Source organism: Sinocyclocheilus anshuiensis, unplaced genomic scaffold (genome assembly GCF_001515605.1).
Source record: "Sinocyclocheilus anshuiensis isolate Anshui unplaced genomic scaffold, SAMN03320099.WGS_v1.1 scaffold162, whole genome shotgun sequence".
NCBI classification, from domain to species: domain Eukaryota; kingdom Metazoa; phylum Chordata; class Actinopteri; order Cypriniformes; family Cyprinidae; genus Sinocyclocheilus; species Sinocyclocheilus anshuiensis.
Window position 1 is genome coordinate 1,986,638 of NW_015542351.1, and position 11,665 is coordinate 1,998,302.

The following is an 11,665-nucleotide window of genomic DNA, read 5'->3' on the forward strand; positions in this document are numbered from 1 at the left end:
GTAAGCATGACACAATATTAAAACAATGATTTTTTTTTTCTTTTAAGATATGAAGTAAACTACAAGTACACATTCATTAAAATTAAATGTACTTTTCTGGGGTTGGAGACTGTGAAAAGAGATTTAAAAAAAAAAGAGAGAGATTATGAGGCAAAGAAAATTATGTAATATTACAAAGCATTTCAGAAAAAAAATCAGTCATCTTTCAATAACACATCATGTGTCTCATCTCTCAGACCTTTCCACACTTTTATATATATAAATGTCAACTATAAAACATTTATGTTTTAAGAGAATTTACATGTCCACAGGGCCAAACATCCACAGCTTTGACTTTGGTTAAACTGAGACACAGCTCTGTGTTTTCCCTGCTTTCACTCGAGTGATAAAGGATCAATGTTTACTGTGTCTATGTTTTGCATTAGAGGGAATCCCATGCACAGTGATCTCACCCCTCAAAAAGCTTCCGGACCCGATAGAGCCCTCTGGTTGGAGGGCGGGGGGTAGACAGAGGCTGAGCTCAGTCAAACAGGGGTGACGCAAGGAGTTAGTGCTGCACTGCTGAGCCACGAAGCCCAGAAATGTCCTGAATTAGGACAGCCCAACTGATTTGTTTATGGAAGGTCCCACACGAAGCAGCATGTCACAAATCCTAAAGACTTGCATTGAAGGAGGACCCGAGCTGTATGTAGACTGGAATATCATAGAGTCTTGTGGGCCTTGTGCCTTCATGTCACCATCTAGCAATGTCCTATAGCATCTACACACAGCACCCTAGAAACTGCTAAGCAATGTGTGCTATCAACCAAGCACAGAGAAGCACCACTCACATCATCTTCTGTAAAAGATGTAGTAACTTTTATATAATACTTTAAAATAATACACTTAAATGCAAACTGAATGTAATGTTTTTGGATACTTAAAGGTATTTTAATTGCAATTAAATGAAAATGTATTATAGTTTAAATTAATATGAAATACAATCAGCTGAACTTTATAGAGTGTTTTTTGACTCACTTGTGTAGGACTTAAGTACAACTTTATATGTAATTTTACTCTATTTTCTTTGAAATATGAATAGCGTTTACTGTTGAATGTTCTGACAAGCACTTATGGCAACTAAAACATACTTTAATATAATTTCTATTGAAGCTTGTATTTTGTGTATTTAAATATATTTGTAATGAGACATGTAATGATGAAGGTGAAATTTAGTACATTTAAAATATATTAATTTTAAATGTAATGTTAAATAACCAGTGTTGGGGAAAGTTACTTTTAAAAGTAATGCGTTACAATATTGCGTTACTCCATAAAAAAGTAACTAATTACGTTACTCAGTTACTTTTTATGGAAAGTACTGCGTTACGTTACTTTGCGTTACTTTTTAAATCTGTACAGGGCTCGCTTGTTTGTTTTTCAAATAAAAAAGTTCTATTTTTGGCAAATATAAAAGCCTTTTCAGACCAAAAGTGAAATGAATAAACCTCAGGCTGAAGGAAATGTAAATTTACGTCCGTACAGTAGAATGCAGAAGAAGAAATTTCAACACACTTCAGCAATAAAAAAAGACACAAATGTTTGTCTAGAGTAACTTTTGCTTATTAGTAAGGTTAAACTGGATCATCGAAGGTCAGAAGCAAAGACATTGGTTAATAGAATGGGATTAAATACATAAAGGATATTTGTGTTGTTTAACATTTAATTATTGCAGGTTTGCGTCATATTCTGAGTTGCATTATTTTGAGGAATACTGAATCTGTTTTTTTTTGTGAGAGATTAATTAATGCATATTCATATTTATTTTAGAACTACATTAACATCTTCTGATTTCTCTCAACATGAGGACAGGAGAGCTGTCAATCAATAAATTGAAAAAAAAAAGTAACTTGCGTTACTTATTTGAAAAAGTAACTCAGATATTCTCTTGTAAATTAAAAAGTAATGCGTTACTTTACTAGTTACTTGAAAAAAGTAATCTGATTACGTAACTCGCGTTACTTGTAATGCGTTACCCCCAACACTGTAAATAACATTACATGCTTTAGTGTTATTCAACATATCAAAACAAGTGTACTTCTGTAAAGCATGACACAATATTAAAACAATGATTTTTTTTTTCTTTTAAGATATGAAGTAAACTACAAGTACACATTCATTAAAATTAAATGTACTTTTCTGGGGTTGGAGACTGTGAAAAGAGATTTTAAAAAAAAAGAGAGAGATTATGAGGCAAAGAAAATTATGTAATATTACAAAGAATTTCAGAAAAAAAATCAGTCATCTTTCAATAACACATCATGTGTCTCATCTCTCAGACCTTTCCACACTTTGGCTTTGTCTCCCTCTCATAAAGACCAGAAATGCTATAAATCGTGGAGTCTAAAGAGAGAATATGAGACTAGAAGACTCTGAATGACATGTTATTCTCGGTGTATGTCCAGCTAAAGTCCCAAGTGTCTGTTAACTCGCAGACTCTGGCAACTCATAGTTGACATGCTTTTTCAGTGTAACAGAGGGAGTGTGAGACTTGTGGGGGCAGGAAGAGAAAAATCCAGAATCTGAGTCTTTTTTACATAGTCTTCTACTCTTCTGGTTGGACCTCTACATAAAAGTGGTTCAGCAGGTTTTAAAAAGTCAGTGTCCGAGAGGACCTCAGGGACCGGCTTTGCAAAACTTTCCAAAGACCACGTAGCAGAAAGGCTGGGGATATAATGCTGAATGTAGTGTCCAATATTGTTTTCACAATCTTAGGTTCCACACGGGGACTTATGAGCAGATGTCACATGGCAGAGATCCTCAATCCTCCTGCTGGAGGCCTTCATGCAGAGTCTAATTACAGCACATCTCTCTCTAACTGTTAGTTTATTTCTAAGGTAATTGATAGGGTGTTATTGTGGTTGTGGGTGGATAGGGTGTTTCTGCCTCGCTTTAGATGGTTGCTATGGTGTTGCTAGGTGATTGCTAAAGCATTCATAGGTTGTTTCCTCAAAGTTCTGGGTGGTTGTTGGAGTGTTTCTAAGAGGTTGCAAGGTTTTTCATTAAGAGTAGGTGGTTGTTAGGGTGGTGCTAGCTTGTGAGTGGTTGCTAGGGTGTTCCCAGGAAGTTGCTTGGTGGCATTTCTAAGTGGACTTTTCTTAAGGGTTGTTAGGATGTTGCTAGCTTGTCTTCTGTGGTTGCTTGAGCATTGATAGGGTGTTGCTAGGAAGATATAGGCAGTTGCTAAGGTGTTGCTAGGGTGTTTCCAGGAAGTTTTTGGTGGTTGCTAAAGTGTTTATAAGTGTTTTTTCTAAAGTGTAGGGTGTTAGGATGCTGCTAGCTTATCTTGGGTGGTTGCTTGAGCATTGATAGGGTGTTGCTAGGAAGATATAGGCAGTTGCTAAGGTGTTGCTAGGGTGTTTCCAGGAAGTTTTTGGTGGTTGCTAAAGTGTTTATAAGTGTTTTTTCTAAAGTGTAGGGTGTTAGGATGCTGCTAGCTTATCTTGGGTGGTTGCTTGGGCGTTGATAGTGTGTTGCTAGGAAGTTCTGGGTGGTTGCTAAAGTGTTTCTAAGTGGTTGCTAGGTTTTTGTTTAAGTGCACGGTGTTAGGGTGTTGCTTGTTGTGGGTGGTTGCTTGGGTGTTGCTGCTGCATTGCTAAGAAGTTTTGGGTGGTTGCTAGGGTGTTGCTAGGTGAATGCTGTGTTCTATCGTGTTGTGGGTGGCTATTTAGGTGTTCATAAGAGAATACCTATTGATCAAACAGACACACACACACACACACACACACACACACACACACACACACACACACACACATCATTGTTTAACAACATCCTAACACACTGAATGTAAAGCCTACCTCTGCCATATTGGATTAATTCACTTTTCCACAGTTGCTGGATTATACAATACTGAATACGACAATTATTATTATGTCACATTCAAACTGATACCCTAAGAAAACATTCACCGGTGACAACACCACACAATGCCACTGATGTGCTCAGAGACACATTATAGCACATCAGCGCTGTTTTGTCTTTGCAAAGTTGAACCCAAAAGCAAGTGTAAAGTAGGAAGGCATAAAGCAAAAAGAAACAACAAAAAACAGATAAGCCATTCCAGAGTAGACGTGTCCTTGTGATTGTAGCCTAATCCTGCTTAAAAAAGTGATATTCCAGCGATAACATTTCAAATAATACAAGAAAGAAATTCCATGTTCAAGGTTTGGACAGACTGGCACCAGAGAACATGGCTAAAACCAAATGGTATTTTGAAAACATTTCATCTATGGTATCCCCTTATGGTACAAAAATAAATGGGAATATACTGCAAAATATAATGTGATGTATTACATAATACATTTCCATATATGGGAAACTAGCGCGTATATTTTTCAATATACTGCAATCTATGCATTGACCATGTATGGCTATATATGTTGATATATATAAAAATTATTTAGAAATTAAGACAAAAATAGCATTACATGTCAAATTTATAAAGTTTAATCCTTTATTGTGCAGATATATTGCACATACATGTTCCCATCTAAATGTGAATATATGTACACAGATATATACAAACATTCACAGAATGAGTTACAGCAGATTTATAGTTCCCAGCATGCTTTGCTTCTGACTGTTAAATGAGTGTAAACCTTAAAATTAAGTGTTATTTCATGTGTTTTGAAATAAAATATTAATATAGGGGGAGATCTGTTAGTGTTTAATGTTGTATTATTTTGGAATTTAAAAGGGCTTCTGGTATGTCTGAGTATTTGGGGTTTCCATTGTGCTGAAGAGTAGAACCTTTTAATATATGGATCATTCATACAGAAAGAAATATATTTTCTATGTGTAAGGGTCAAAATCACGCATCTTTGATTAGCATCAACTAATCCAAATCTTTAAAAACATACCCAGGAATATGCATTCCAACAGGTTATAAATACACCGCATTTATAGGTACTGAAGCAAGCAAGGAGTTTTTGCTTACCTTTTGAGTCACCACTGGCATGAATCTGTTTGGCTGTAGTGCTCTCTCCAGAACGTCCACATAGACCTCCTGACCTGCTATGCCCATTACTGAGACTCCTTTTGCATTTGCTGCCCTTGAACCAGCTGAAAGCCCGGCCCAAGGATGAACCCCGTTTCTTCTTACTGGCCTGCTGCAGGGCCAAGACCTCAGTAATGTCTCTGGGCACCAGATCCCCCGCAGAGCTGCTCCTGGACATTCTGCGACCAATGACCTCTGATCTCTGACTGCTCTCGTATTCCACTCAAAACACCTGCCTTAACATCAAGAGAGAGAAGAGAGAAACATGAACATTTCGAATTCTTAAAGCAATAATGGGAAAATTCTATGTGGCTCAATGACATATAAGAGTGTCCAAGATATATATATAAAAATAAAAAAAAATTGTAAACTTATGTGCCATGTTCTTAGAAATGTGCTCTTTATATTCATGTTGGTTTCATATAGTTTTGAAAAACTTTATAAACAAACAAAAAAAAAAGGTTCAATTTAATGTCTCCAAAAATGTCAAGTGGTGTAACCATAAAGTAGCACCACTTTGAATACATGGGAATGTACACATCCTAATTATTACTTTCAAAACCATTTTTTTTAATTTACAGTATATATCTTCATTTAAAATACTTTTTCAAATGTATTCTTTACAGGTATAATGAATTACTAATTCATAAATATCAGTTTTGTACATTTGCACCACATGACATTTTACAACCTGAACTTACCTTGTCATACAATTATGTCAAATCATTTGATATTTTAAAATACTTATTGACCTTGAAACACAGTCAAGAAGGCCATGATATAATATTCTGTTTTTATGCTGTTTTTGTATGTTGGTTGCACCACATGACTTTGATGTGGTGGTTAAAAGTTCTTCCAAAAATTAATAAGCAGCAAAGCAGTTTTATTAAAATATTTTTTTCTAACAAATAAAAAACCTTATTCTTAACTCCTAACTATTACCTACCTATAAAATCAAACAGAGACAGATTTTTAATAATGTTCAATTAATGTTTAATCTCAGTCCTAACCCAAAATCTGTTTAGAATGTTTTCCAGGATGTGGATCCAGGAAAATGCCCTATACTAGGCAAAATCCCAGTCACCGTCTTTTTATTAATTAGTTGAGTTATCAAAATCAAATTGCAGTACACTTGTTACAGGTCCAGTCCCTCTTGAGCAACCTGGGGTTGAGGGCACAAATTGAGACCGAACCCACAACGTTTTCATTACCAGCCCATATCTTTAACCATTACGCCACACTTCTGTGTAATAGAAGAAATGCCCAGAAGTCAGCAGTCACTTCAGCTACTGTGTCTATATCAAGTCTCTCTTAGTACCCATAGAAACTGGGAAATCCGAGAAAAGTTACAATTACTCCCTCTCCAAAGATGCCTCACATGTGTTTTGTATCAGGTACTTGTAAGTCCCATTTCAGCATTCACCTGTGAATGTAGTGTCTACACCCTCATTCCCTGAAAACATTTATTCTCGCTAAGCCTTCTAATCTTAGCCATGGTGCGAGAACTGGAGGTATAAGAGACAAAACAAAAGTACACACACACTCACACACCCCACACACTAACTCACACAACTACAATGTGCAACTCAAAACAGTCGTCACATTCCCAAACACATTTTATGTGGCTACACACACAAGCGCACAAAAACACCAGAGGTTACCTTGCTTTCCTTTCTTGCGTCTTTTTGTCTGTGTTTCACAGTGCGTGTCTTGTCTTTGCTGCAGTGTTGTGTTGTACTGTTTATTCAGCTCTTTTTGGATGAGTGGAGCTCCATGCTGGTCAGTCCTCCCCCTCCTGTCCTGTCTCCTGGTCACCATTCAGCGCAGTGCAGAGAGGAACTGCAGTTCACACGTGTATTCCACCCAACTATTTCACAATGACAAGCTGACTTGTCCCTCCCTCCCTGACTCTCTCCTCCTCTTCTCTCTCTCTCTCTCTCTCTCTCTCTCTCTCTCTCTCACGCTCTCACCACATTCTACACATCGTTTCACTCCTCTCCACCTTTATTTATCGCCCTTAGACATCGTCTATCCACTCCTCCTGTTTCTCTTCCCTGTCCACTCGTTGGTTTTTGTTAACTTACTATCTCATCCTAATCAGAGGTGGTGGAGAGACACCAACCTGTTCCCTGATGGGGAGGCTGGCTCTGGTTTCGAAGAACTGACAACAAAGGGCTGATCATTGTGTTCGACATATGAAAAACAGACAAATGCTGCATATGCCACACATTCATTTTGAGCTACAGGTGATTTATGGGCTCTGAAACCTGAGATGTAGCTTCTGACATGATTGACAGGCTTAGAGGCATGTGGACTCTAATAGCTATGAAAGTGAGGCTAAAAATAAAGGAATAAACCAAAACACGGAAACATGGAAAAATGTCCTCTTTTTGACTCCTAGAAGTATTTGGAGATTTCAGCCACATGGTTTTATTATATATATAGATAGCAAAACAATAAATAAAGTGCTATTTATTGTAAAGACAGATAGGACAAGCACATTTTTCAAGCAAAACAGTCAAAATAAAGTATTTTTTAATGATAAAACAATAGATATACTGTTCAAAAAGAAGACAAGTATCTCACTTTGTGGTTGTGAAATGCTAATTGTCATGTTGATAATTAATATGATGAACTACACCTGTGGTTAGGGTTATTATCATTATAACTACAGCTAAAATTAAAACTAAAACTTTTAAGAAAACATATTCATTATTTGAAATAAAATAAACATTAACTGAAGTTATTTAATACAACTAGTTGCCAAGGCATCACTTCTCATTTTTTTTCTTTACCTTGAAGAACTAAAATAACTAAAACTGACATAAGAATTAATAAGAACTATACAGACATATTAAAAAAAAAAAAAAACTAATAAAAATGACAAAACACACAACAAAATTATTACAACTTTATATAGAATTAAAAATAAAATGGAAACTTTAATTCAAATTCAAAATATTAATAAAAACTATAATACATCATATAGTACATCACTGACACTAAACTAACACTAGGTTGCTCTGAGAGGACACCTGTGTGAACTTCACACATCCACTAAAATCACCATCATCTTGAGACCAACTGGTTAAGTAAGGTCAGCTGTGAGAAACTGTCTAAGACTAATTGTTTGCAGATGCTGCTTTTATATTTTGTATCTTATAGGTTATTTATTTATTTTTTTTTTTTGTAGCTAATGTAGTGACATACATACATTTTAAAGAGTGGCTTAAGTGTCTAAATGCTTTTGGGGCCACTTTCTACCTTAATGTGGTCTGGTAACCAGTGGCAACGGTTAGATGAGGGTATGTGCAGGGACTTGTCTCCTTAATGTACCGAGTAGTTCTTTAACCTCTGACGTGCTTTGCCCTCTAGAGAATTTTCCCTTGAACTTTGAGGGCTTGGTTGCCGTGAATTCGCTATTTTCGTTCTTTCGCAGCACAGAGAATCCACAGAAAGAAGGCTAAGAATAGCAGAGCTAATAGTGATGTCATGTCCCGTGGGAATCGGTGGCAAGGGATCTGTTACCAGGATCATCTGGTTTCATTTTAAATCCTGGCTGATGGTGAGCTAACTCCGAGATGTGAACGTTGCCGCTCTGACAACATCTTCTGAGATGATGTTTCCGGTCTGTTGCTAATGGTTTCATGTTCATTGTGCAGGCTCCCACGGGTAATATATGGAGTATGGCAGCCTATTTATTAACTCTGTATTCTAATGTTTGAGGATATACATTATTCAGAAACAACAAATAAAAATGTTTATTCCGCTTTTTAAATTAAGCAATGATGCATTCAAATGATCAAAAGTGACAATAACGCCCTTTATAGTGTTAAAAAAGATGTCTATTTCAGATCAATTCTGTTCTTTTAAGTTTCATTAAAGAATCCTGAAAAAAAGCTTCCAGAAAAATATAGAGCAGCACAACTGTTTTCAACATTGATAATAAATGTTTCTTGAGCAGAAAATCAGCATATTAGAATGATTTCTGAAGGATCATGTGACACTGAAGACTGGAGTAATGATGCTGAAAATTCAGCTTTACCATCACAGAAATAAATTACATTCTAAAATATATTTAAAATATATTTAAATAGAAAAAGTTTTTTTTATTTATTTTTATTTTTTTGCCATTATTCCACAGTATTGTTGTTTTTATCTATAAAAATATTTATGGGATAGTATTATATTTTAGTGTTATTTTAGTCTATATTTGAGATATTTTTAGTCTTGGCTTTAATCGTATCAGTCTTGAATGAATGTGCTCTGCCACCTGATTCATTCATATATGTGACTGTGAAACTGTGGGGCTCTTGATTCGTCCTGTGGGATTCTTCAGAGATGTGTCAAAGCGTTCTGTCAATGTTTACTCTACAGTCTGACAAACGATCAGATTTTTTGAGTTCCATTTATTTGAAAACTAAAGAGAGACAACAAACTCTGAGTGTCTCAAATGACAGTATTATTTGAGACTCTGCAAAGAAATGAAGCCTTGTTGTCTGGTACAACCTTTCATGAACAATGTTTAATGTGCTGTTGATGTATTTTCTGCCACGCCACGGCCATTTACAGGAACTTTTAGTGACTGTAAACTGAGATAAGGGAGACGTGTGTGTCAGGATATGTACCCAGGACGACTCAATATGCTCTGTAAACACAAGACTGCTTATTCTCAGAGCTTGTTTGACTTTCTTTCTGCTTTGAAAAGCACAGATGCAGAACCTCGGCCCCTGGCCTCCTTCCTTGCATTGGGTTGGACCAGCTATGATCCAGTAAATCAGCACTATCTAGGGATCACAATCTGGATCTCTTTTTCTAGGGTCATGGATTGAAGATACATGCTCACAATTTTCTTCAGCCAATCACAGATTGCAATCAGACATGATTATTAACCATTGCAGGACCACAGAGTTCATGTGTCGCTTAAAACAAGGTTAAAATATGACATGGATGATCTGTCAGCAACCTCTGTATTGTAGAGAGAGTGAGAAGACTTGTGGGGTATTGGGTGGGGTTACTGTGAGTCAGACTTAAACTCAGTCCCTACGAACACATTGAAATGTTTAAATGTTGCTATAGCAACTATGGAGAAAACAGTCATTCTCTTGCCTTCACAAAAGCCTCAGTGTTTTGTTGTGAAAGTATGGAGCTTAATCTGCGGGTATATTTTGAGTACTACTATACACAATCATTTACCACTAGAAGAAATTCAACCTTGCCAGATCCTTTGATCATTGGAAAAATGGAACATTTCCACATTCCCAGCTAGAGAAATCAAGCCTTTCTCAAGGTTACCAAAATTGCTTGCGAAAAAAACATTTATTTGTAGTTTTAATCAAAGTGATTTACAAATGAGGAAAGCAGAAGGAATTTACCATACAGGAGATAATGTTAGTAGCTTTGTTGTATATAATGGGATGAGTTAGTTTTGTTGCTATATGCGGTACGGCTAAATTCCAAAGAAGACACTTGCTTCCATCTAGCATCCATCAAACAAACCATCATGTTTCAAAACATGGACCATTCTGGGCATGTAATAAGTATATTAACAAATGAACAACTGTATTGAGTATATATGTGACCCTGGAGCACAAAACCAGTCTTAAGTCACTGGGGTATATTTGTAGCAATAGCCAAAAATACATTGTATGGGTCAAAATTATCGAGTTTTCTTTTATGCCAAAAATCATTAGGATATTAAGTATAGATCATGTTCCATGAAGACATTTTGTAAATTTCCTACCGTAAACATATCAAAACTTAATTTTTGATTAGTAATATGCATTGCTAAGAACTTCATTTGGACAACTTTAAAGGTGATTTTCTCAATATTTAGATTTTTTTGCACCCTCAGATTCCAGATTTTCAAATAGTTGTATCTCGACCAAATATTGTCATATCCTAACATATTATTTTTGTTATGCTTATTTATTAAGCTTTCAGATGATGTATACATCTCAATTTTAAAACAATTGACCCTTATGACTGGTTTTGTGGCCCAGGGTCACATATATTAATATTGATGTACAGTATGGGAGTTAGTTTAGTTCAGTTCCATGTCATAATCCGAGAAAGCTTGTTCTACCACAGAAGAAGAGTGAACAGATCGAGCTATTCAACCTGATCTCATGGGAAAACTGTTTTATGAGGTGGTGATTTTGTATTAATACATACGATCTGCAACATATGAAAAAGTATGATTTTTAGAAAAAAAAATTATACAAGAAAGTCCACCCCTAAACATGACCATACGAATTCATACAAATTAGCCACCAATTTTCCAAAATGTAAAATAGTTATGAATTGCAAATGAGACTGTGTTGAGATATTAGAATTTATGGTTTAACTGGGAATCAGACACTACCCTCGGGTTCCTGTTCTGGCTGCTGTAATCATCAACCATCTGTGATGAATATCCTAACAAGTATTGCACAGTTGGACACTGTCTGCAAACCAGCCAGCATTTGTGGTTGTTCTGGATTTTCAAAGGCCTTCAGTTATTCTCCTCCTTCCGTGTCTTCTCAGGTTGTTAAGTTGCTGTGATGAAGAGTAAAATATTTCAAAGCTGTAAAACTTTGAAACTTAAAGAATAACCAAACTTAATAAAAAGGTTATACTCTTGAATGA

General features: G+C 36.0%; 1 protein-coding gene across 4 annotated transcripts in view; it reads right to left on the bottom strand.

Annotated features, from left to right (window-relative positions):
- The window catches only part of LOC107691529 (uncharacterized protein KIAA1522 homolog), a 41,586-nt gene extending 34,669 nt beyond the window's left edge, over positions 1-6,917 (bottom strand). For all 4 annotated transcript variants that reach the window (XM_016490160.1, XM_016490162.1, XM_016490159.1 and 1 more), the window contains exons 1-2: positions 6,700-6,917; positions 4,979-5,274 (exon numbers count right to left, since the gene is read on the bottom strand). In XM_016490160.1, coding sequence (XP_016345646.1) covers positions 4,979-5,216 — 238 coding nt within the window. In that variant the 5' untranslated portion in view covers positions 5,217-5,274; positions 6,700-6,917. The remainder of the gene's footprint in view (positions 1-4,978; positions 5,275-6,699) is intronic.
- Between the last annotated feature and the right edge of the window lie 4,748 nt (positions 6,918-11,665).